General features: G+C 33.3%; 1 protein-coding gene across 3 annotated transcripts in view; it reads right to left on the bottom strand.

The window, feature by feature from the left end:
* Positions 1–5,658: 5,658 nt before the first annotated feature.
* The window catches only part of LOC114327796 (leucine-rich repeat serine/threonine-protein kinase 1), a 123,450-nt gene continuing 101,406 nt past the window's right edge, over positions 5,659–27,702 (bottom strand). For all 3 annotated transcript variants that reach the window (XM_050659613.1, XM_050659614.1, XM_050659615.1), the window contains 15 exons: positions 26,894–27,140; positions 23,458–23,649; positions 23,106–23,396; positions 21,676–22,006; positions 21,363–21,593; positions 18,750–18,925; positions 18,301–18,557; positions 18,042–18,248; positions 17,642–17,893; positions 17,448–17,589; positions 17,019–17,251; positions 16,766–16,961; positions 11,970–12,156; positions 11,668–11,916; positions 5,659–11,610 (listed from right to left, as the gene is read on the bottom strand). In XM_050659613.1, the coding sequence (XP_050515570.1) occupies positions 10,947–11,610; positions 11,668–11,916; positions 11,970–12,156; positions 16,766–16,961; positions 17,019–17,251; positions 17,448–17,589; positions 17,642–17,893; positions 18,042–18,248; positions 18,301–18,557; positions 18,750–18,925; positions 21,363–21,593; positions 21,676–22,006; positions 23,106–23,396; positions 23,458–23,649; positions 26,894–27,140 (3,855 nt within the window). In that variant the 3' untranslated portion in view covers positions 5,659–10,946. The remainder of the gene's footprint in view (positions 11,611–11,667; positions 11,917–11,969; positions 12,157–16,765; positions 16,962–17,018; positions 17,252–17,447; positions 17,590–17,641; positions 17,894–18,041; positions 18,249–18,300; positions 18,558–18,749; positions 18,926–21,362; positions 21,594–21,675; positions 22,007–23,105; positions 23,397–23,457; positions 23,650–26,893; positions 27,141–27,702) is intronic.

The raw sequence follows: 27,702 nt of genomic DNA, 5'->3' as shown, positions 1-27,702 counted from the left end.
ACAACGTTGTCGCTCTTCGCGCTATCGGTCGTGAAAGGTAGTATATCAGGTACTTTTAGGGGATTATCGCTGTTAATTGTTGTGGAATACTGAAGGATGGTTTATTTATGATAATTCACAGAATGGCAAACGCGCTTGTAATATACAACAACGGTACTGACTCTAAAAATAGTTTGGAACAGAAACAGAACAGAGATTAAACCTCTTTTAATGTGCATGCTTCCTAGGGCGTCATTATCCGAATCTCGTCTTTATGAAAATACATCCTGTGATATATTTGTGTTTTCTGTTTATCGTGCAAGTGCAGTCGTGCATTAATGAAGTTCCTAGTTCCTATAATAAAGTATATATTATAATGAAGTTATAGTAAAGAGAAATAAAAAAGGTCTTTTGTGTACTATTTTTAAGTATAAGTTTAGTATTATAAGGAACTATTTCCTATAAAGGCTTTTTGCTATGTATCCACAAAATTATGGATACTAGATTGCTTTCTGAAAAGTGCCCTACAAATGTCCATAAGACGTACATTGAATGTACATAAGGTGTACACTGAAAGCTCCAATACAACGTACAATGTACGTTTGTAGCGGACGTTCTATGGACGTCCAATTTTGTGAACTCTGGACATTCGTTGGACGTCCATCGGATGTCCATTGTACCTTAGCGGGACGTCCATTGGACGTTCCAATGTACACAGATGTACGTCCATTGGATGTCCATAAAACGTACTTGTGCTATCTGGGTTAGTGACGTCAGGCCAATAGAGAAGCGTTCTTGAAATTTAAAATAATGCTAGATTTCTAATAAAGATTTTTTATAGAAAGGCTTTTTCAATTTTGTTGAAATTTTGGACAATTATTCCTAGGGTGTTTCTTAATCGTTTTACATGTTTGAAATGACTTTTTAATTTTTTGTGAACATCCCTATTGCCCAATTTTTAAATGAGGTTTTAAACCGTGGTCAGTCTCATCTTTCGTGGAGGAAAAGTTGTGAATTGAGTAGGTGCTGTTTAAAACTCCGTGGAAGACGGACTTAACAACTCTGGTTATTCTATTCACTTTCTGTTAGAAATTGTGAATATTGGTTTTCGCCAGTTGCGCAAAACGCTGCAACTTGTGTCACCTCTTCTGTTGTTTAACGTACCCAATTTAATTTGGTCAGTTGAAATGCGCTTATTTCTTAACATCACTTCTTTATTTTTAAAAAATCCACAAGGAAAAAGTTTTCCTGTAGTTATGGCTGTATACCATATACAAAAAAACAGTAAAATCCTGTATAAAAGGTATATTTAAAAACCCTCAAAAGGGCAACATCAAATTCACATAACTAGTTTTCCATCAAATTTTAAACATCCAGGCTTAAGGTAGCATTTTATACCTATGTTTCCTTGACGGACTACTTTCACTGGGCTTTGACCCACATATTTTTGTATAATACCATCTTGGTGACTAGCATGTACATTGCACGTAAGCACTGATGATGACTGGTAAACCAGTCGAAAACTAGTTATGTGAATTTGATGTGGCCCTTTCGAGGGTTTTTAAATATACCTTTTATACAGGATTTTACTGTTTTTTCTTTCTTTTTCTTACTTTCATACTTTTTTTGTTCTTTATCCTTTGCGTATGGCATTATGACTGTATTATAGGGTTGAATATTTGACTGGTGTGTAGGTATTAAGTACTGCTCGCTAATCCAGCCTTTACTATAAGGAAATTGACTAGAGCCAGGTCAGCACTCAGTCCATCCATTTTACAGTTCAATCTCGCGCGACATATGAGAACAAAATCCCCTTCTTTTGCCTGCAGATTTAAGGTGAAGTTCTTTCTTAAGAAAATTTACGAATAGACTAAATATAATTATGCTCAAAATCTATTGAAATAGTGCATATTTTAGTATTTTTTATTATTACCTATTAGCTTATAGCTTAAACCAAGGTGGATAAACTACACAGTAAAGTTTTTGTTCTTTTAGCATGTTTCGTATTTTTTAAAAGTTAATCCATAAAAAAAAAGGACTAAACGACATCTCTGATGTGTTATGATAATAACTTTATTAATATCTGATATATTTCATACGATATTAATACCTTAACCGCCGCACTAATATTTTTTGTTTGTGCCGGCAGACTCCACGTGCAGAATCTCAATGTTAGTGTGAATTATATTTAACTCACTGAGCGCCTGGGCCAAACAAGGCGCGAGTTAAATACAACTCGAGTGTCGTTCAATGTGTTAATTTACCTCATTTGAATATTTTATCTGGATATTTGTATAGTACATTTTCTATTTTATTATTTGTATTTTTTCTCTTTGATTTGTGTAAATCTCACTTCCGTTTTTTTTTTAGTTTCAAACATTTAAAAACAGCGACGCCCTTTCTTTTTGAAGTCTTGTGCTCTTCCTTAATTTCCTTTCTTTGTTGCTTAGTATCTTTTCTTCCTTATGTTTCTCACCTCTAAGAACGACCCAGTTCATAATCCACCTGGACTGAGCAACGGTAAATTCGAATATATTGTGTATAAGAGCTCTATCGAGCCGTTGATTGAGGTATTGGTGGAAGATATCTCATGTTACCCAAGAAAACGAGGCCTTTGCTATATTTGCCTCATAGATGGCAGGCCAAAATTAAGCCACCTAGTGAGCAGATATGGAATCTCTCACCCTTAGAACGATAAAGAAATCTGTTAACATTCTACTCGTTATATTTTTGGATTTGACCACAACACGCTACCTCAATTTCCTCGGTGCCCCTAGCTTCCTCGGCAGCGTTGCCAGTTCTAAATATTTTGGAAATATTCGTCAAGGAAATATGAATAATCACCTTGTTATGTATTTCAAAAAAATTAGTTACAATTGTTTAAAACAATATTTTTATAGTTTGATATATATGTAACTGTCATTCGATTTTTGTTTGCACCAATATTGAAAAAATGTGAAAACTTTGAATTATCCACGTCCGTCTGTCTGACCGCGAATATAACTCCTCCGTCATTATACCGGGTAGAATGACAAATGAGGTGTCAAATGAAAGCTTATAATCCAAGGATGGTACTGAAGGTGAGAAATTTGACCTAGGTTGTCTGTCCGTCCGCCCGCGAATATAACTCCTCCGTCATTATACCAGGTAGAATGACAAATGAGGTGTCAAATGAAAGCTTATAATCCAATGATGGTACTATAGGTGAGAAATTTGACCTAGGCTATCTGTCCGTCCGACCGCGAATATAACTCTTCCGTTATTATACCAAGTAGAACGTCAAATGAGGTGTCAAATGAAAGCATATAATCCAGGATGGTACTAAAAGTGAGAAATGTGATTTAGGCTCTCTGTCCGTCCGACCGTAAATATAACTTCTCCGTTAGTATACCAGGTAGAATGATAAATGAGGTGTCAAATGAAAGCTTATAATCCAATGATGGTACTAAAGGTGAGAAATTTGACCTAATAGGCAGTCTGTCCGTCCGACCGCGAATATAACTCCTCCCCTCCGTTATTATAAGCTTATAATCTCCTTATAATCTATAACTCCTGCGTCAGTATACCAAGTAGAATGACAAACGAGGTGTCAAATTAAAGCTGATAATCCAAGGATGGTGCTAAAGGTGAGAAATTTGACCAAGGTCGTATGTCTGTAAGAGAGATGGTACCAGAACTCGTTGTGGCTACAGAAAATGTAGGTTTAAATATAAACATCTCAAAAACAAAAATAATGACAAATTTGGTACCCAACCAGAACATCAGTATTGGTGGGAAGGAAATAGAACTCGTAGATAGATATAAATACCTGGGACATGAAATTACGATTGGCAGGGATAACCAGACTCATGAGCTGAAGAGAAGAATCGGTCTTGGGTGGGCAGCATTTGGAAAATTGAGAGAAACTTTTAAAAGTGAGTTGCCCACATGCCTAAAGAGAAAGGTATTTGATCAGTGCGTCCTTCCAGTCTTGACGTACGGATCAGAAACACTTACCTTAACTAAAGCCTCGGCTACCAAACTAAGAGCCACCAATACCTCAATCAACGATCGAGCCTAAGCTTAAATCTTCACAATTAGGCCAGGGTAATAAGACAAAAATATACCCTGTTCGTGACACTTCAGCAGCCAGAGTACTGAAGCATTTTTTCGACAGGTAATACCTATAGGAACAAATTATAACTATTTCCTGCGTAGGATCTGGCGGCCATTTTTATTTATAAACAATTAACTGTCAAAAAATGGCATTTTCCCCTTTTTTTTCAAATCAACGGAAAACAGTGAAACTTATAATTTTTTTAGTACAAATATCTTCGAGATTATGGAAAAAGCTTTAAAATGACGTATTACAAAGTTTGATATACTCATTTATTGTTTATATAATTGCGATAAAAGTCAAAATTGCAAAAAAAATATTTTCTTAATAACTGTTGTAAAAATTAGTGTACAGCTTTGAAATTTTTGTCAAATGAGGGTTCTTTCGTGCTTCATATGTGATCAAAATTTCAAAGCGATTCATTTAATTGTTTAAATTTTATTCAAATTGTTTATTTCAGAAAGCATTTTTTGCAATAACATAAGTCGGAAAAAAATTACCTTAGAACCATTCCACAGGTGTCAAATGAAAGAGCATGAGCTACATTTTCAACATGGTTTAAAAAAGTAAATAAAAAATACATTTATTAGTAATCAATAATTATGCAAAAGTATCGTCAATTTTTCTTTAAACTTTTTGAATAATTTTTTCCAAAAAAATTAACTTTTTTACCCTGTTTTAAGTGCACAACTACCAAGTAATGTTATCTATATCATAATTGATAAAAAATTGCAATAAATATGTATAATTTCTTATATAACTAAATAGAAAGTTTATAAGCAAAGATTTACGATACTTTTGCATAATTATTTATTACTAATAAATGCATTCTTTATTCACTTTTTTTAAACCAAGTTGAAAATATAGCTCATGCTCTTTAATTTGACACCTGTGGAATGGTTCTAACGTCATTTTCTTCTGACTTGTCATTGCAAAAAAAATATTTTCTGGGATAAACAATTTGAATTAAATTTAAACAATTGAATGAATCGCTTTGAAATTTTTATCACATATTAAGCACCAAAGAACTCTTATTTGACAAAAATTTCAAAGCTGTACTTTTACAACAGTTATTGCCAAAATATTTTTTTTGCAATTCCGACCTTTTTTCGCAATTATATTAACAATAAATGAGTATATCAAACTTTGTAATACGTCATTTTAAAGCTTTTTCCATAATCTCGAAGATACTTGTACTAAAAAAAAGATAAGTTTCCCTGTTTTCCATTGATTTGAAAAAAAGCGAAAAATGCCATTTTTGACACTTAATTGTTTATAAATAAAAATGGACGCCAGATCCTACGCAGGAAATAGTTACAATTTGCTCTTATAGGTATTACCTGTCGAAAAAACTCTTCAGTACCCTGGCTGTTGAAGTGTCATGGAAAAAACCTTATTACCCTGGACTAAATCTAGATTACTAAGTAGGTATGGTAGGTACAAGAAAAGAAATTAATGGACAAAAAATCATCAAAAGCTAGATGCACCTCCCTCGACATCTAACGGTAGAAGGAAAACGATTATGTATGTGTATCTAACAAAGATTTCATAATTATCAGCTTCTTTAAATGGAAAATAAAAGCTAAAACAGATGAATGTTTTATTTCTAAAATAAAACTTTAATACAATTAAAATAAATGACAAGAAACATGATCACAGTCTATGTTAAACAACAGTCATAAGATCTAAAAATTATTCATTACAGAGATCCGATCACAAATCTTAAAAAATAATAATACAAAATAAAAGAATGTCAACAAGTTAAGTTTGGTACACTATTCAGTAATTCTGACATTATTTGGCTTATATCTACACACACCAACGGTATCTGAGAATGTTTTATGAGGTTTTTAATTTAGTTTGCAGGTATTTAAAAACAACTCACTAGAAAATACAGATTCATAAAAAAACCCTAATTGGAGTAGTCAGTGTAATAAAAATGACATATACTTAACCTAACAATTTATTTAATAACATTTTGGATATAATCTCTTTACAAATAACATTCCTATTGACAATGAAAATGACTTAAAAGTCACGTACTGGCATTCAGGATTTGCGAAATAACTGAATTACCAACTAGCGTCATTTAATTGTAAAGTTCATAGCCTACTCTAATTACGATTGTTCTCGATGGCTAGGTAGTTTAAAACAATAACAAAATTTAATATTTGTTCATGTTCTGAACAAAGTGATAGTTAGCAACACTATGTCACTCTCCATAATAGGGCTTTTCATTCACAGTCATTTGTTTCGAACTCCTGTCATGTGTCGTATAATATTCATATATCTACGTCATACATCTTTGGTTTGTATCATTGGTATATAGTATATACCAATAACGTATGATGTAGATATATTAATATTATATGACACATGACAGATGCTCGAAACAAATGACTGTTGTTGAAAAGCCCTATTGTCAGAATGCCATCAGACACACATTTCATAATACTTGTAAGAATGTGGTTGTTAATAAATATTTAAAAACTCTGAATATTTTAATAATCCTACACACAATATAAAACAGTTATATTTATTATACAATATTTATAGCCAAAAAGAAAACTCATACCAAAAAAACAGGTTGGCGTAAATATAATATCATCAATATCTTCTGCATCGTATATAGTTTCTTCTAAACGGCATATAAAGTAAAATAACTGTATAGTACCTATCAATATATTTTAGAAAACCTTAATCTTAAGCTTATTACTTATACCTGCTATTGTATGTTCACCTCTCGACATTTAACGATACTACTCAAATACAAATGACTTTGTAATATTATTAAGGTACGGTTTTCTGAAATATCTTGATAGGTAATATACAAACAAAATTTTTTGTACATGATGTAAACCCAAAAAATCTCATTAAACACCCCCTAAATAACTTTGATGTGCCTATACATTAGTTAAAAGAATCTAAAAATACAATTTACTATTATTTTATAAAATCCCTAGTTTTTTTTAATAAATAAAATATAAAAATCACAAAATTTGAATTTGTTCGGTAAAAGCTAAATCCTAATATTTGGTTTATCGTTCTTTTGCCGAAGGAAATATTGCATTTTTGGATTGACGAATATTACCAACATGAGAAAAAACCAAACTAATATCGACGGTAAAAGTGTCATTTTCAAGTTGCAAAAAATTTATTTGAGGTGAGGTTTTCTATTGAACGGCCGCTGCAAAGAAGTAATAACGAATTTGCTTGAATATGTTGAAGAAAAAAGTGACAACGATTTTGTTTACCAGAGTTATTTAACTTTTCTAAGGAATTGCTTTAGTTTAATTTAGAATTATCGTTAGTTTTCTTATTTATCTGCAATATTTCTTTACGGAAAAAGTCAACGTATGGATAACGATTCTCAATACGTAAAAATAAGTTAAATATTTCGATTAAGAGGTCAAGGAGTCTATTTTAAAATATCAAAATATACATTACAACAAAATGTTGATTGTTATGTTATCTATATTCGACTATCTTTACGTTTGGTGTTGCCTATACCGTAGGGGTATTTTGTATATTGTGTTGCTGATTCAAAAGTAGACCATTCATGTTTAACGTTATCAATAAACGAGTACAAAACGAAGAAACTCAATTCTCATTTTCTATACATTTCAAGTTTTCTACTGCATTGTTTTAGGCAAATTATCGTGAGTTTCTTCGTTTTACTGCAATATTTCTTCATGGAAAATGTCAACATGAGGATAACAATTGTTAGTACGTAAAAATAAGTTAACGATTTAGTTTGTAAGACCAAGGAGCCTACTTTAAAACATCGCAAACAATGTGATGTATGTTACATTAACATACAGTCGGAAAAATGAAAGAATAGGGCTTTTTATTTACAGTCATTTGTTTCGAGCTTCTGTCATGTGTCACATAATATTAATATATCTACGTCATACGTTATTGATATATACCAATGATACAAACCAAAGACGTATGACATAGATATATTAATAATATGTGACACATGACAGAAGCTCGAAACAAATGACAATCGATGAAAAGCCCTATACGCTCTGAGCTTCGCTGGTGTCGCTCCTAGCGGTTACTAATTCAACTTTTACCGGTAATTTTTAAATTTATTATTTAATTGTTATCGCTTAATATTTACAACGCAAAAAAGTAATTAAATTGTAATCGATTTTTTTAAGATCTTTCTAATCATTTTGACGTTCTATTGATAAAATATCAATTTCTTACTTCGGATACTTTGACAATAATCGTGTAGATGGCGCTAAGATTATAATAGATTATTTATAATTAGATATTACGGAACATTAAAAAAACTTAAATTCAGTATTTAAAACGTAAGTATATTTAAGGTAAAAATATATACCACAGCTTTGACCAACTAATATTGTTTGTAATTAATGTTTTTAATTTTAATTTTAAATTAATCACTTTGACATTTATGTCAAATTTCCAGTAAACGTTTACAAACTTGTCACTACTGGCGTTCGCGAATTTGTAAATATCCCCTCTACGTACGAGCTCACAGCGTATACCCATGAACGATCACATCAATCACTTATTTTATATTTGCTGTCTTTTTCTATAAATAACAAACGGTTGTTATAGAAAAAGACAGCAAATACAAAATAAGTGATTGATCTGATCGTTCATGGGTATACGCTGTGAGCTCGTACGTAGAGGGGATATTTACAAATTCGCGAGCGCTAGTAGTGACAAGTCTGTAAACCTTTACCGGAAATTTGACATAAATGTCAAAGTGATTAATTTAAATTTTTTTTTTATTTTATAAAAAAAAAACATTAATTATAAAAAATATTAGTTGGTCAAAGCTGTGGTATATATTTTTAACTTAAATATACTTACGTTTTAAATACTGAATTTAAGTTTTTTTAATGTTCCGTAATATGCAATTATAAATTAATCTATCAATCTTAGCGAAATCTACACGATAATTGTGAAAGTATCCGAAGTAAGAAATTCATATTTTGTCAATAGAACGTCAAAATGATTAGCAAAATCTTTAAAAAATCGATTACAATTTAATTACTTTTTTGCGTTGTAAATATTAAGCGATAACAATTAAATAATAAATTTAAAAATTACCGGTGAAAGTTGAATTAGTAGTCCGCTAGGAGCGACACCAGCGAAAGCTCACAGCGTATAGGGCTTTTCATTCACAGTCAATTGTTTCGAGCTTCTGTCATATGTCGTATAATCCGTGTATATTAATATTATACACAGATTATACAACATATGACAGAAGCTCGAAACAAATGACAATCGATGAAAAGCCCTATAGGACTTTTCATTCACAGTCATTTGTTTCGAGCTTGTGTCATATGTAGTATAATCCGTGTATATTAATTTTATACACAGATTATACAACATATGACAGAAGCTCGAAACAAATGACAATCGATGAAAAGCCATATTCTTTCATTTTTCCGACTGTAATTATTGTTATGTTGTCTATATTGTATTTGATTGTATTCTTTTTCTCATGATCATCTTTCAGTGCGTCACAGTTTTTCGATTTCTCTCTAACGCATTAAATTGTATGTGACAGAAAAAAAGGCACGTCTGGGAATACTTCGGTAATTATTCTAGTTCGGTGATTATTCTAGTTGTCGATAGATGGCGCCATAATCAAAAAAGAATTATTTATTAAATAAAATAATAATATTATCAATATAATCTGTACAACTTATAAGACTATACAAATGAAAGAAAATACCATTTTATAAATGCAATAGACACAATTGATTTGGTTTTATTCCAAATTGAAAATAAAATTTGACAACTGTCAGATTTAACTAAAATGTCACGTTAGAATAAATGTCATAAATGTGTATTATCACGGACTTACCTTTTTTTCTATAATTTGTGACGCACTGAAAAATGTTCATGAAAAGGAGAATATGTATTATTCCTACATTTTGTGTTGACTACACCGTATATTGTGTTGCCTATGTCAAAGCGAATATTCATGTTGTAACGTTATAGTAACAATGTAAACGTGTAGAAAACCATTTTACTTCCCTTTTTTATTAATTTTATGTTTGCCATGGTAATGTGGTGTAGATTTGAGTAAACGAGCACTATTTTATGTCACGGTTAGTTGCCACTTTGGTTGATAAGAAGACCTTTTCTTTTTCACAGGTCTCTTGAATTACTTTATGGGTATGGCGAATATAAATTTTTCCACTACTGTCTCCCAAACTTCTTAAATATTTTTATTTCCTAATCTGCCGATCATACAATCGTTTGGCTCCATATCATTTCCATCGCATTAAATTTGCATGATAGGGAGAGAAACGAAGTACATGCTTCATGATCAGCTTTGTTAATTATCTCATCGACAGCATAATGTTTTGGAGATCTGAGAAGAGCTGTGCAATGGAAATATTATGCTTTTACTTCGGCGTGCTTCCAATTCTTTCTTTTTCCGGGATTGCTTAGGCGATCTATTTACTTGCCAACTATGGTAAATGACATTATCAAAAACGATCATTGATGGCTCTCCCAATCTCGGCAAAACATCTCCAACCAATCCTCAAAAATTATCAGCATCTATTCCTCCATGATAGTCTCCTTAATAATCAAATAAGTAAATTAAAATAGGTCTTACGTCTTAAAAGAAGTAAAATAAAGAATGAACATTTTTTTATTTTTCCCGTCACCTATTCTCTGTTCTTGTTTCTTATTCGTTTCCTCATTTGTTGTCTCATTTCTCTTCTTCTCTCTGTTTCCATCAATATCCCGCTCTCCCTGTTTAATTCCAGCATATTTTTGTTTTGTCACGAACGTAAATTAAAAAAAAAAACAGACTCTTATAAGGAATGATCAAAATAACATCGATGAGAAAAAAGTACTTTCTCCCATTTCAAACAGCATTCCAATGTTCTGCCCTCCATAACAAAACAAACATGTTAGGTTTAACAGTCGGCGGAACCATGGCTCCCATCATTGGACTCGGCAAAGGTGTTCCGGTACTAATAGGTACGTCAGTGTACCTAGACAGCAGATTCCGGTACCCCCTACCGATCGTCGCAATTAGTGGTACCTTCTCTTGGGTTCCTTGAGTACTTTTCCCCGTGTGCAGAGGTACTATGGCTCTAACTTCCTCTTCGTATGGACGGAAGATGGTTATGGGTCGAAGAGTGAACCGTTCCGCTATGATGACACAGCCCCAGGTGGTACCGATGTAAAGCTCGTCGTTTAGAGCGACCAGGCTAGTTACCTGGCAGTTGCTTGGGCTCAGATGTTCCTCGATAGCTATGGATTTGAGGCTTTCAGAACAAGGTACCAGTTTGGAACAGTCGAGCTTATTTATGATGGTTCTGGTCTTAGAATCCCACTGATAGACGACGCAATGGGGTCTCACGTATGACCAGACGTTGCTTTCCACTGCGATGATGTTCATAACGTCTACTTTTGCGATAACTGGCTGGTAATGGTTGACTAGTTCGTGCCCGGCTACAACTTGATCTTTAATAGTGTAGATAGAAATTTGACCGTCAGATTCACCACACCACAACTCACAAGACCTACAAAATAATCTGTTATAGTCAAAGAAGTCCGATTTTATAAAAACACACACATACCCTTCTTTTTGATCGAATATACCACACATACAGTTGATGGCCGACATGGAACCCAGCTCTGTCATAACGAAGGAACCTTCTGCAGCAGTTGGCGTCAATGGTTTGGATTCGGAGTTGACCAAAAACAGCCTACCATTTGACAAAGCGCATGCTACTCTCTTCAGCGACGGCAAATACAGTAAGGCCTCCACTTGTGTATTTGGTTGGCTGTCTAATGTATAGAAGAACAACTTCCGTCCGTCATTTGCTCTGAAGATAACCACATATTAGCTCATATTGTCGCAAAAAAGGTTTTTACTTACGAATAAGCGTGAAGTTTTCCGGAATAGTCTCCGATCCAAATCGAATCACCTACTGTGCAAGCGGCTGTAGCTCTAATAGGTAACGTCATCGTATGGTACTGCAGCCAACCCCTTTCGGCCGCTAGAAGTAAGTCCACCCTTGAATTGGCACACATCAGCCACATCTCTGAGCCTGATAATCCTTCTTCTATGAAAAAAAAAAAACAAATTTAATCAATAACCACGTCACAATCGATTCGATTTTTGAGTGATGTAAGTTGTGTTGCCTACATCAAAGCAAAATCGTCCTATTCAATATTTGTAGTTCAGTAGAAATTGATTAAAAAAGTCAAATCTATGGCAATGGTTAGGTAACGAAAAGGGTCAATACTCACAATCTTACCCTTTATTGGTGTTAAAAATTGGCTACCGGTTTCGAAACTTATAATTTATAAAATCCACAAGGAAAAAGTTTTCCTGTAGTTGGCTGTAAACAATACAGGGTGAGGCAAATAAAGGGCCTATTAGAAATATCTCGAGAACTAAAGGCAACAAAATCATGAACATTGGAGTAAAAGAGGTTTTGAAGGATGATCTATTAAATGAAAATATTTTCATCTTTTATAACTTCTTTTTTTTTTTAATGGGACACCCTGTATATTTTTACATTTTTGGATTCTCTTCGATGTCTTCTTTCTTAAAATATGAGGTTTTGTAATATTATACAGGGCGTTTTAAAAGATAATTATGTTTTTTTATTAATTTCGTAGCAAAATTAACACCCTGTAGAATTATAGTAGTTTGACATCTAAAACTCTACTTACGTTCAAATGATTTTTAATATACTCTACTATTGTTAAGAATCATTAGTATAGCTAAATTTTTAAATTTAGTATACAGGGTTGGTCGAAACTCGTAATGAGTATTTTCTGAGTTATCTTAAATGGAACACCCTATATTTTTGTATTGTAGTGAAATGATATTTTATAGTACTTTTTTATTTCTTAAGCATTCCCTATACCTAACTGCTTTAATTTGTGCTTAATTGTTAATCGCACCAACAATCTGAACTACGTAGGTATTTTGATAGCTAAACCATTATTGGTAATTTTAAGGACCAGTCTGGATTAATATGTACATATTTATTTCTGAAAAATTATTTGGGATTGAGTATTTTCACGGCCAACCTAATAAAATTTTACGTATTTTTTGTTGCAATTAATGTTTAGCTTGAATCACCAATAACTCACAAATTAAAGCAGTTAGGTATAGGGAGTGCTTAGGAAATAAAAAAGTACTATAAAATATCATTTCACTACAATACAAAAATACAGGGTGTTCCATTTAAGAAAACTCAGAAAATACTCATTCCGAGTTTCGACCAACCCTGTATACTAAAATTAAAAATTTAGCTATACTAATGATTCTTAACAATAGTAGAGTATATTAAAAATCATTTGAACGTAAGTAGAGTCTTAGATGTCAAACTATTACAAGTCTACAGGGTGTGAATGTTGCTACGAAATTAATAAAAAAACGTAATTATCTTTTAAAATACCCTGTATAATATTACAAAACCTCATATTTTAAGAAAGAAGACATCAAAGAGAATCCAAAAATGTAAAAATATACAGGGTGTCCTATTTGAAAAAACGAAGTTATAAGCAACTTCCGGTATAACCGGAAGTTGCAAAGAGATGAAAATATTTTCATTTAATAGATCATCCTTCAAAACTCCTTTATTCCAATTTTCATGATTCTGTTGCCTTTAGTTCTCGAGATATTTCTAATAGGCCAGTTATCTGCCTCACCCTATATAATACAAAAAACGACTAAGATCCTTTATAAAAGGTATATATTTAAATATCTCTTTTAAGAGCTACATTACAGAACTAGTTTTCGATTGGATGACCAATCATCATCAGTGCTTACAATTAATAAAGTTGAGCTTGCTATAATGGTTACAGATCTATTTTTTCAAAATTTTCAGTTGGAAGGTGTTCTTTAAGTTGACTGGAACATTTCTTGGTGTTTTGACAATGCAAAATTTAGGAAAAACGTTATTGATACATTGGGAGATGAACCATATATCCAGCTTGAGAGTACATCTTTTGGTGGCTAGACGCATGTATTGATTAGCCAAGTTGACCGGTAAATTTGACGGTATGGTCAACTTAGCTAATCAATACATGCGTCTAGCCACCAAAAGATGTACTCTCAAGCTGGATATATGGTTCATCTCCCAATGTATCAATAACAACGTGTTTCCTAAATTTTGCATTGTCAAAACACCAAGAAATGTTCCAATCAACTTAAAGAACACCTTGCAACCAAAAATTTTGAAAAAGGAGATCTGTAACCATTATAGCAAGCTCAACTTTCATCCAATCGAAAACTAGATCTGTTATGACATGACTACATTGTATCCCTTTTTAGGGATTTTTAAATATATACCTTTTATAAATGATCTTAGTCGTTTTTTTTGTCCCATCCTCAGGCCAGAATAAGAGGTTTAAATCGTTTGTTGTTAAAATAAAAATATAAGATATCAGTTACATGTAGGCTTGCAGCTAAGGTGTGAGAATAGGGTTTTTCAAAGATTGTCATTTGTTTCGAGCTTCTGTCATATGTCGTATAATCCGCGTATATTAATATTATACACAGATTATACAACATATGCCAGAAGCTCGAAATAAATGATAATCGTTGAAAAGCCCTATGCATTCAAAGTCATCATCTCCTCACGACAGGACCACGTTCACTCAGGTGTTAGGTTATTAGTTGTGTGTGTTTTTTTTTAATTGAAAAATTGTATCAAACTATTATGGCTAAATGATACCATACTATGTACTAGTTGATCTTTTAAGTATTTCTAAGATACACTAAGTGTGTCCGTAAAAATCAATGTTTGTTGGTAATGTCCATCATTTTAAATACCCTAAATATCTTATTCTATTAATATTTCCAACATTAAAAAAATAACAAAACACCAATAATCTCCATTATTGGATTTAAGAAGAAAACAGACAAAAACAGGTACACAGAACAGAAGTACTTAAAAAAATCAACTAGTACATATTATGGTATTATCACTTAGCCACATAATAATTTGATACATACAATTTTTCAATTTAAGGGGATGGGTACGTAGTTTCTGCTCCAATGCTATTCAAATGGGATTCATTTTTTTTTCGAATCCTGAGAAAACTAATAAGTATTTTTGAAAAATTTAAACGCAGAATGAAAGATTACGTTATTAGCGAGGGCAGAAAGTCCCTGAGAACTTCTATAATGTTTATTTTAATAAGTTACAGGGGTGGAAAACTAAGAGAAAATTTAGTGTGATTTTTAATTTCAAATACATATCTCATTCAAAATAAACTTTTTATTTATTCTAAGGGACTTTCGGCCCTCGGTAATAATTTGGTCTTTCATTCTGCGTTTAAATTTTTCAAAAATATTTATTGGTTTTTTCAGGATTCGAAAAAAAGAACACAATGTCAGTGCTAATATTTTCCAAATCTATCTTTGTCATAAAACGCACTCAGTCGAATAGAATATTGTCAGCATATTGTCAGTCAGACAGTGACAATTTTAAATAAGGCATCGGGAATATTTTGAGTTGTTGATTAAATAATATTGATAGTGTATTTGATAAATAATTGATTTAAGACGTGAACTTAATAAAAAGTTATTTATTGTTTATTATTTATGGAAGATCCAAGCAGAGAATACACCAGGATATATTCAGTGATCCAAGAATTTTGTTGATAAAGATGTTCAAAATTGTAAGCGTTTCATAGTACCAATATATGATTAGAAAATCACCTTATCACTTTTCCTCTTTTCTCGATTGATTATTAGTTTTTGTTGTACAGTAGATAAATTATTACAATCACTGAATACATAATTAGGGAAAAAATTATCATATTAATTAACTGAATTAATAATTAAGGCAATTATTTATACAAGTAACAGTTATCCCAGAACATTCAAAAGCCATCTTTAAAGTTAATGATGACATTGTCAAGTAAAGTTTACATATCTATACCAGTGAGAATTTTACTACACGTAATTTGCCGTGTAAAGACAGAAAAAGTAGGGATAGCCGTAAAATATTTGCGAATTATGTACCGATGGCCTTAAAAAAACACACACACACAACTAATAAAAGTCCCAACCTAACACCTGAGTGAACTTGGTCCTGTCGTGAGGAGATGATGACATTGAATGCATTCACACACCTTAGCTGTAAGCCTATTTGTATGGGCCATTCCACGAACATACGCCTGTTTTGGATTACTTCGACAACGAATATTTTATTGTGCAACATAAGAATTACGAAAGTAAATGGCGCTAATAGTTATTCCAATAAACAACAATGTAATTTGCAATTTACTTTCGTTCTTCTTATTTTGCACAGTAAAATATTCGTTGTCGAAGTAATCCAAAACAGGCGTATGTTCGTGGAATAGGGTATAATAACTGATATCTTATAATTTTGTTTTAACAACAAACAATTTAAACCTCTTATTCTGGCCTGAGAATGGGACATAAATTATAAGTCCCGAAACCGGTAGCCAATTTTTTAACACCAATAAAGGATAAGATTGTGACCCTTTACTTTATCTAACCATTGCATTTATGGACTCGCACTTGCAACCGTTTCATCATTTCAAATCTTTGTATTTTTGTATTCCCTTCAAAGGAATTTTTAACATGATTTGGTTTCATTCTCACGAAACACCAAATTTTGTAGCCTAATATTGAAACGGATTCAGTTTCAAAATAGAGCTTAATTAAGATAGAACACTGACCTGTAATGTGAGTGAGGGCAGCACTGGTCGTAGCTACAACTGGGGCTTGATGTTTTAACGAGACTACATCACAGAGATGGGTGAATTCAGGCGCACTTGCTATCGAGACGATCTGACTAGCGGAAGGCCTGTCCTTCGGTTGTTGAGACCAACACAGCACCATTAGATCCAAAAAGTAACTGGGATACAACGTTTCCTAAACATTAACTGATTTATTATACGAAATAAATTAAAGGAGACGACATAAACTAACCCTGTACGTTAAAGCTGGTCTACCTCCTTCCAGAATGCACTCCTTGACTGACTCATGCCCTTCGAACGGTTGATGTAAAGTCAGAAGCTCGTACACGAACATACCGAAGGAAAAACAGTCCACTTTTTCGGTATACTCTTCTTCTCCGTTGTATCTCATTATTTCGGGTGCCATGAAACCTTCAGTGCCTCCAAATCCTTTAGTACCAGAAGGTAAGGTGAGTCTACTAATACCTAAAATAAGTAATGTATGTTTGCTTACAATATGTACAATATGCACCCAAAGTCCGATCCCCAACTATTTTCTTAACCATCAAAACTCTTCTTTTATACAGACACTCAAAAATTTATTAATTTAAGTGTTGTGGTTCACAAAATAGCTGGAGTGGAGGACGAACTTTGCACGTGAACTCTTTTACGTAATAATTACCATAATCTGCTACTTTAATGTGAACAGGATGTTCCGGATGGTCTACAAAAGGCGGAGGCATTTCCCAAACCAATACATTCTCCGATTTAAGGTCCCTGTATATGATATGTTGTCTATGAAGGTACTCAATAGCTTTGGCTACCTAAAATAATCGATTAACATTGCTGTTTCGATCGATAAGTCCAAAAACTCACTTGTAAAATGATAGCTTGGAGAGTGTAAGGTCCTACTTTAGCTCCTGATCTTCTATAATGCCTCAGCACCAGATCTAAAGCTCCTTGAGGAGCCAAATCAAGTACCAAAGCAAGAGGACTCGTGCATACGCCCACGAAAGGTACTATGTTTGGATGTTTAAGAGATAGGAGAATGTTCAATTCCTGCCTGGCAGTACAATAAGCTTTGCACGCGTATTGTAGAGGATCTCTGTCCCATTTGCCCTGAGCAGCCTGCAACAAAGTATTGGACACATTTAAAAATACAAAGATGAGATGTGTTGTGAGATGTAAAAATCAGCAATATAAGAAAATGTCAATAAATAAACTAAAACATTTCAATCTTTGGCTTACTTGATTGTAAATTGATGTATATTATTACCTTAAAGGCTATAACTGCAGATTGTCGAGCATTGGGACCGGGTTGAACAGGCTGGAGCATTTTCATAGCTACATCCATCGTTTTATTGGACCCTCTTATCTTACACGAACCTTTGAAGACGAAACCAAAAGCACCGCGCCCCAATAATCTACCTTTCTTAATATTTTCGGGTCTAATGATATACCTCTCACCCAAATCCATAAAAATCTACAATAAACTCAACTAAAATCACCAAACAGAATGTATAAAGGTAACTTACAGTGTCTCCGGCTATTCTTACTAAAGAGCAATCTCCGTGAGTGGGACAAACAACTGTTTTGCTACCGTAGGCTTCCAGGATACATTCTTCTACCATCCACGAATATATCACGGGTTTATCTTCCTCTTGTTGGACACCAGGATGGCCTTCCACTGATGGTATTCGACTGGAGCTGGCCGAATCTGGTCCAACACCACTGTCGCATTCTGAAGTGTACGATTCCTGGGATTTTCGGATCCTGTGCAAATCGTGGTGGCCTAAAAAAGAATAATTGGTTTTTAACTAAATATAACGTAGTACAGAGTTAAGTGCCTTCGTTCATTGCTCAAAACCTCGTTGTTTAATGAAAGAATTCGATTTTAAATATTGGTCCTTCTAGCCGGATATCAATATTGCCATGGTAAGTATTTGATAATGTTTATTTCATATTCAAATAATAAATACATTACCTGAATGTTCATTTTCCTGCTGAAGCGGTTCTAGGTGACTACCGGAGGGTGGAAAATCATTCAAGTTATGTTCGTTGTCGGTGGATACACTTAAACAAGTAGGGCATGGTATAAGGCGCGTTATCAGGAACTTCCCTTCGGAAGTGTGAACAAATCTGGTACCGAGAGTGGGGTACCTAAAAAAATGGAGATTTTTCTATAAAAATATTACTAATTATGCGTAAATATGGACAAATGAGCTGAGGCCGTTGAGCACGTTATTGAAGCTGGTTGAAGGTTTTAAATATTTCGTCTCTCAGGATAGTTATTGCCAAAACAATTTCTAAATAATAATCGAGGTAAGAGTTATTGCAAAAACAAATTCTAAGTGAAAGAAAAGGAAGAAGAAATATTCCTTAAAATCTTATCTATCTTTCTTAAAAGTTTAACAGGTTTCCTAAAGAGTTAACTCCAACTCATCGCCCTAGCCGTTCCTCCCGTGAACAACTAATAAGCCCAAAATAAAAACGGAAGTGGCAAAATCCACGGAAAAAGGAATTCATTTTTGGACATAACACAGATCCATGATAAATGGATCTATTCTTTTTCATCAGTGCTACAACACAAAATGGTCTAAATACCAACACAACCACCTGAAACAACATTTTAATCGCAGAAGAAAATATTGCAAGATTACATGTCCCTTAAATTGTATCTTTACAAATCTAAAAAAACACTTTACGATAGAACTCATCAGTCTCTCTTACATACATTGTCATCACATTATGACAACCTAAAACCAAAATACACGTTTCGAGTTCGATGCCAAAAATAGTTTTATTGAGTTATCTCCCGGACTAAAATAATATACAGATTTTGTAAAAACTCTTTGATGTGGGTGTCAACTCATATAATGTGCCAAAAGTGTAAATAAATAATTAAAGAAGAATGGTGAATAAAGAAAGTAAGAAGCTCTTGGCATAAAAAACGCCCCACGTTGGACATCAAAAAGTGTAACCTGTCTACAGTCCATACAATATAGATACCAAAACATGCAAGATCCTTTGTAAAAGATATATTTAAAAGACCCCAATAAGGGTTACATCACAAAACAAAACGTTTTCGGATTAATAGGTAATCCATCATCAGTGTTAAGCCTTAAAATAGTAAGTATAACCTCATTAATAGTAGATAATGTTATAAAAGTTGACTAAGGTTAAGAATTGACAGAGGCCATACTTACAATAGCATGCATGCGTGAGCCACCAAAAAGTTATGGGTAAGAACCCTTTAAAAGTTACAAGATCTTAAATGATACTACATATTTTTAATAAAACAGAAGGATGTTGCAAATATTCCTGGATATAACCCAGGGCAACACAGGACTCTAACCCACGTGTATGTGATATGCAAGGAATGAACCTCACATATTGAAAATTGAGTGTCAACTGAACTGAAAGGTGAAAGAACTTTAGAAGTATGCCAGTGACAGATTGTCAATCCGACGTTATGAACTATTTTGTTACTTCAGCCAATGAATTTAAAATTTATGTTGATGTTGAAAATAAAACATTATCAAATATCCATATATTGGTGTTAGAAATATTCGAACATAAAAATGTAAAATTGTGAAATGTGTGATGATTAAATATATGAACATGACAAATGATAACTAAGTACTAGGAGTTATCCAGTCAGCAACACATTAGGATCTTACATAAGTGGTAATAGACTTAGAATTATTAAAAAGGCCTTTTAAAAAGATACCGTTGCACGTCATTATCTACGTCTGAGATCAAGTTGACATTGTTGCCCAATTAGAAAAAATTCTTGAATTCATTTTGAATCAAATATACCACATAATTATTGCGGAAGTGGATTATACAACAAAACAAATGAATATTCAAAGTAAATAAATAAAAACATCAGAAATAGAAAACAAGAATTAAGATATAATGTTACGTTAAAGTAAATAATAAAAACCATAAATATAATAAAACAAATACTTAAAGTAAAGAATAAAAACAAATCTGAAGTGTCAACACCGCAACTGTCAAATAAATGTTACCAATTTATGCCAAAAGTTACCTTTGTTCGATCGCAGTTAGAGTGTAATCCGAACAAGTGTGCTTTATAAAAACGCTTTATTTTCCACTTATACAAAGTAAATGAAACAAGTTAGGGCATGTTTCTTTAAATTCACATTAATAGAAATCGTCCATTATTATTTCTACGCGTATGTAAAAAAATATGTCTAGTGGCTGTAATTCCAGTGTACTCGGCTAAACGATTGTAAAAACGAACAGACCTACCACTTAAACATTTCGTGTTGGTATCATATGACGTCACGTGCTATTACGCGGATGACGTGTAACGGTATCTATATTGTACGGACTGTATTTACTATTGCTTTTAAAAGTTGAAACCATGACAATGTTTTCGCTTTAAATTATACCGATTTCACGATACACGCTAGCCACAAAAAGAAGTTTAATACTTTTATTTACTTTGTATTTAACAAACCTAATAATGAAAGCTGGTACGTTACAGCTTTAAACGACTGCAGCTCACTGGAAACATCAAAATAATTGTTCCTTTAAAATTACAATCAACAGTTTTAAGTGAATTTCTTACCAATCTTCTAGAAGAATATCGATATGATCCACAGTTAAAGCTAGAAGTTGGGCAGTGCATTCGGTGGAAGGTTCTATCACCAGTTCGTCTTTAATCTTATAGCCGTCAATGTGACAGTTGTCGTTTATTAGCGGCTGAACAACTAAAGATTCAACTGGAAAGTGTACCTCCAAAATAGAACAGTTCTGGAAGTCGATTTCAGACCACACACCTTCTTGTTTCAGCCGAAACCTGCCAAAAAACATTAAACATGACATATTTATACAAAAGTATTATCTTGACCAATAAGCACCAAATAATATGTAACTCTTACTTTAATTGTCTGTAGTAAGCTGCAGAGTTATGTAACACTTCTTTCATCCGAAACAGAGTGATATCGCCATACTTTAACTGCAATCCAGTTTGCCATAGCACCCATTCAGCTGTGAGGTCCAAAACTTTTGCTAGCTGTGCATCTTGAGCCGCATCCTTCGGCAATATGAAGAAAGATCTGATGATGTCTATTATGGTATCGTCGGCTAGAATGCGGGAGATTAGCCGCGACCAAAAACCCGAGGGAAAGTACGACATTAAGAGTAAACGGGTCATGGATTTGTCTGAGGCTTTCGATTTTAGTTGGTACTGAACTTCTTCTGGTGGAGTAACTAAAAATAAGGAATTAACGCTCTAAAAACTTTATTATGCATGGCAGAATCAGTAGGATAGTACGTAGTCCAGGAATCGAAGCTTTTCACCTCGCAAGTTTTACAGAATGGATCGATTTGCTTGAAAATTTAAGAATAAGTAGTGGATAGTCTAAGGATCAAAATCTATATGATGCCGAAAGGCCCTTTTACCATGGGGGTGGTTGCCACCCCATCTCGGGGGTGGAAATTTTTTGTTATATTTTGACCGCAAAAGTTGATAAAAACATTCATTCTAAGCAAAAAATGTTCTATACATTTTTGATAAAATTAATAGTTTTCGATTTATTCGCTATCGAAAGTGTTAGTTTTATATCGAAAAAATCAATGTTTTTCGATATACCTACTTATTTACGATTCACTCAATTTTTGCCGTAGGTAGAAAATTTTTTTTCAAACCAAGTTCTTGGGAATTAAATGACCTACAATTTCATTTTAAACATTTTTTCGTGTCTCTGATGCTAATCTTTCTATTCTGAAGAAAAGGGCATTTTTTACCAAACTACAAAAATCGTTATTTGCTTTTAACTTCATTTTTTTAAAAACTAATCATTCTAAGCCGGTCAAACTTCTAGAACCTATTAATAATACATAAATAAAGAAGACCAAATAAGTTCAATTAATTTTAATTAGGGTGGTGATTAGGGGGTTGTTTCCGATCACTATTTCGCTGAAAAAAATAGGGACTGACATTTTTTTCATTATAAGTCACTTAATTTTTTAGCTAGAAACTTTTTTTATTTCTTGAGATAGATATTTTTAAATACTTTAAATTAGTTTAAACAAGTTATCCTCGAAAAATGCATAGTTTTCCCGTCTTTTGACTTATGGGGTGGCAACCACCCCTATGGTACCTTTCGGCATCATATTTCATAGGTTTTGATCCTTGGACTATCAACTACTTATTCTCAAATTTTCAAGCAAATCAATCCATTCTGTAAACATTGCGAGGTTTTGTTCTATTTTAAGCTTCATTACTTGTACTACTGGCAGAATCAGTAGGATACTACAAAAATTAATAGAATATCGATTATAGAAATTATGATGAGATCAATCTTACCATTTTTGGCAGGTGAAGAAGTTCCAGAGGGCAAGCTCATCTCAAATGTCCTCTGTACACTCGGGTCCCTGTATAAAACCGATTTTGGCGACACGCTGATCTTCTTGTTCCTAACTGCCCAACCTCTAGACCTTAAAGGCACTTTAACTTTAACCATAGGATGAAATTGTCCTGGATAGATCTGAGCCATGATGATATCTTCTTCAGACGGCAACAGTGATGGTATTAGCAGTGTTCTGGAGTCCCAGGTCAATGCTACTTCGAATTTGTTTAATAAATTTACGATGTACCCTTGAAAAATTTACATATCTAAAATTTTCTGTTGAAAGACAGGAATTTGGAGACTGCTCACCTCTCGTATCCATAGGACCGATGTTACTAGCTTTGAATATGTGTTTCAGGTCTTCCAATTTCATCACGCCTGTACGTGCAAAGGGGTTGATTTCTCGTATGGTAACAACATGGGCTAGCATATCGCACAACCATTGAGGATCCAAGAAATACAGATCTTTAAGCGTAGCATCGTCGTAATGGAGCAAAACACCTAAATAGACACAAAAAAACTGTTGGTATATGTTTAGCAATGTTGACAATATGATAATCTGTTAAAATTCCTTCTACTACCCGATAATCTGCTGAAATATCTACTAGAATACAAATCTGTCGCAATCTTGCAGCTTAGATATTCTTGTGAATTTTATCAGGTCAGCCAATTCTAGTTTCTTGGTACTAGAAGTTACTATACCCAATTTAAAACATGATCATTCTAGAGGCCATTGGAATCGAAACATCCTGAGTGCCCCAAGGAAAGACCACGACACCCGCTAACCTTGAATGTGAATACTTAATAATAATAATAATAATAATAATATCGTCTTTATTATTTCTTCAATATAGAAATGTACATTTTTATATAAAACATAATATATTATTTTCAGAAATAAAGGGCGAAGTTCATTTTCTGAAATGTCGCCATTTACAGAAAATGTTCCTCCACTTAACCCGAATTTACTTTTACTAATCACTTTTACTTTTACTAATCACTTTTAAAACTAATTTTTACTAATCACTTTTACTAAAATCACTTTTACTAATTTACAATAAAACTGGTAACTACACTGCGCGTCATAGAAAACGAGCACCCTAAAAAATGGGTCATTTTTGATGTCACGTATCTCCTTAACCTGTTGTCCGATTTAAGTGATTTTATGAATATCTCTGTAATAATATTTTAGCTAAACAGGTAAATGTTCATTGTATACCGGGTGTACGAATCAAACTCTGTTTTTTTCTCAAAGTTCGCAACACCCTGTGGAATATTCTAGCCTTTATAAAATACTGAAATTAACTCCCGACTATATATAAAGTTATGCACTTTAACAACTAGTCATGTTCTTCATCAGTATAGGTTGCTTGTAAATAAGTGCGACAAACTTTAAGGGGCATTTCTGCATAAAACAATAATGACCGTTTGCTTTATAAACTTATGTCGGCAAATACTTCGTTTACGAGATACGGGATCTTGAATTTTTTTTACAAACTGACGATTTATTTTATTGTCCTAAAACTGGTTGAGATATGCAAATGAGATTTGGTAGGTTATAAGAGATAGTTATTGCAAATTTTTGACTTGCAATCAAGAATTTTATATTCATTATTGGCATGCATACGGGTAATATGACCGATCATATTACCCGTATGCACGCCAATGGTGAATATAAAATTCTTAATTGCATATCAAAAACTGTGCAGTAACTACGTCTTAAAACCCACCAAATTTCATTTGCATATCTCAACCGGTTTAAAAGCAATAAATAAATCGTCAGTTTGTAAGAAAAAATTCAACATCCCGTATCTCGCAAACGAGGCATTTGCGGACATACGATTATAAAGCAAACTGTCATTATTTTTTAATGCAGAATTGCCCCTTAAAGTTTGTCGCACTTGTTTAGAAACACCCTGTACTGAAAAAGAACGTGGCTAATTGCTAAAGTACCTAACTTTTGTATTATCCAACATAAGCGAATGAATCAAAAAACAAAATGTTGAGAAAACCTGAGGCTATAGTTGGGTTTTAATTTCAGTATTTTATAGATGCTAAGATATTCCACAGGGTGTTGCGAACTTTAAGCAAAAAACACAGTTTGATTCGTACACCCGGTATACAATGAAAATTTACCTGTTTAGCAAAAATATTATTACAGTGATATTGACAAAGAATAAGGTTATAAGATATTTAAAAAATCACTTAAATCGGACAAGTTTAGGAGATAAGCAACCTCAAAAATTACCCATTTTTTAGGGTGCCCGTTTTCTATGACGCGCAGTTTATAACAGCTTAACCCTGTAACCGTCACCCCTTAAATTCATTGAAATAAAATTCTAAAAATTCATGTGTTTTTTAAGCGACTATGAACGCATCAGTGGGGTTGGTAAATGCAATTTTTGTATAAAAAGTGGAGTTTGAAAATGTTGCCTTATTATTTGAAAATGTAGCAACATTATCCATTAGTGGTATAATGAGAACGTTGCTCCAAAGCAACACTAAGAGTTTGAGGTTAAAATTTTTGTATCGTGCAAACGAGGGATCACCACTGACAAAAGTAATTTTTTAGGACTTACAATATGTAAGAAAAACTACAGAAATAAGCAAACTTGTACTTTAATACTTACAAAGTTACAAGATAAAACAAAGATAAAAATTTATGGAGAGTTATGAAAATTAAAAAACAATTCTTAGCCGGGGTATTCTTTATAATATTCATAGACTCATGTCACATTTTTGACACAGAATTGTCGCTTAGACATTCTTGTAAAAGCGGCATCTTCCTTTTGGTCCATAGATAAGCCAGTGTCCTACGTTGTCTTTCCTAGTGCTGTCATGTAGTCGACTTTTCGTAGGAGTTACAATTTTTTTCCACCGTCTTCTTCAGTGAAGACCGCCCTTATTTTTAATTTTACCTGTTTGGTAAAAAGATTCTATGTCCATTTAAAAATTTTTTAAGGTATTAGTATATTTTTAATTTTCTTGGGTTGTGGCTCTTCCAAAGCTATTTCTTCCTGCTCATTATCAGATTCTTCTATTACCAACTACTATATGTATTTAGTTCTACCTATTTGCATTTCATAATATTCATCTCTCGAATCTGCAACTAAACATTTATCAAAATGCTTACTTTCGATGTCCTCATCATCGGATATACTTTCTATATCTGATACATCTACCCTAACAGGAACTGAGCAGCTCGTTTTCTTTTCATAACACGTAAAAGGAAAAATATCCATATTTCTGAGAAGAAAATTGATGTTTTTACCATTACCACCGTTGATTCTAAACAACATACTTTTTAGGTGAAGTTTTTTCTAAATCTTCTCAAAATAGTAAGTAACTGTATCTGTTAGATAATAAATACACCTTTCCTAAATGTATTCTGAAAATATTACAGCAAAATACATGTTTTTACTTACGGATTTGTTTATAATTTAACTATCAATGTCGGGACTACAACACTGCTGTTGAAATCTCACACTCGAAATGATGTTTACTAAGTTAAAATATTTGAATACAGATGGCGCACATGCCGAAATCATAGACGAACCGTTGTCGCTTGCATACCACACTGTCCTACTGTGGTAAAATTCGACGTATATGGAAATTTAACAGTTTGAAGTCAACGTTGATTGAGAGCAACACGCGCGCTTACAGGGTTAAAATTGTCTTCCAACGTCAGATATTCAGACGTCAGTATAAATAAACCGATTTAATATACATATAGACATGGACTCACCGTTTTCATGTAAAAATAGCGTGGCCTGGTGTAATTCGGACCAATCTCTGAAGGTCTTGTTGTACCTCTGAAGCATTTCGGTGGTCACCAAGTTCCTGTACTGTTCAGCGGTTAGTACCGGATCCAAACCGTTGACTTTCCTTTCCGCTGCAATGTAGTTTATCACGTCTTCTAGCGCCAAATAGGTGGCAGGGACCTTCTGCTCCAGAAGCAATTCTTTACTACCAGGTGGCCTTAAACTGAAAACCTACAAAAGATAAAAGTAATGAACAGGAAATGGTATGGTAAAATCTCCACAAACAATGATTATAAAGTAACTTAGGAAATATACATGGATAACAGACAACATCTTGAAATTGATGGAACAACGTCGACTTACATTATATGACGTCACATTGAAGTAAAGAAGTAAAATCACAAAATGACATAACTAGATCCAGACATACTCTGGAGTAATAAAACGCAGAATAGCAATGACTCAAACTACTTTTATGAAGGTCAAGTAATTTCTTTGCAATAATAGTCTCAGTTTAGAACTAAGACAAAGCATGGATAAGTGCTTTGTTTGGTCTGTACCTTTGTATGGTACAGAAGTGTGGAGACCAAAAGTATCGGCCATGAACAGAATTGAAGCATTGGAAATGTGGATTCATAGACGGATGCTGCAAGATATCTTGGACAGTAAGAAAAGCTAATGAAGAAGTACCAAGGAGGGTCAACAAAGACAGAGAAATGCTAAAGACTGTTGCAACATCGGAAAATGTCTTATCTGGGATATATAGTGAGGGGAAATCGATATAAAATACTAC

The sequence above is a fragment of the Diabrotica virgifera genome, chromosome 8, assembly GCF_917563875.1.
Source record: "Diabrotica virgifera virgifera chromosome 8, PGI_DIABVI_V3a".
Classification (NCBI taxonomy): Eukaryota; Metazoa; Arthropoda; class Insecta; order Coleoptera; family Chrysomelidae; genus Diabrotica; species Diabrotica virgifera.
Note: the sequence above shows the minus strand (reverse complement) of the source record. Positions and strands in the feature narration are given on the sequence as shown.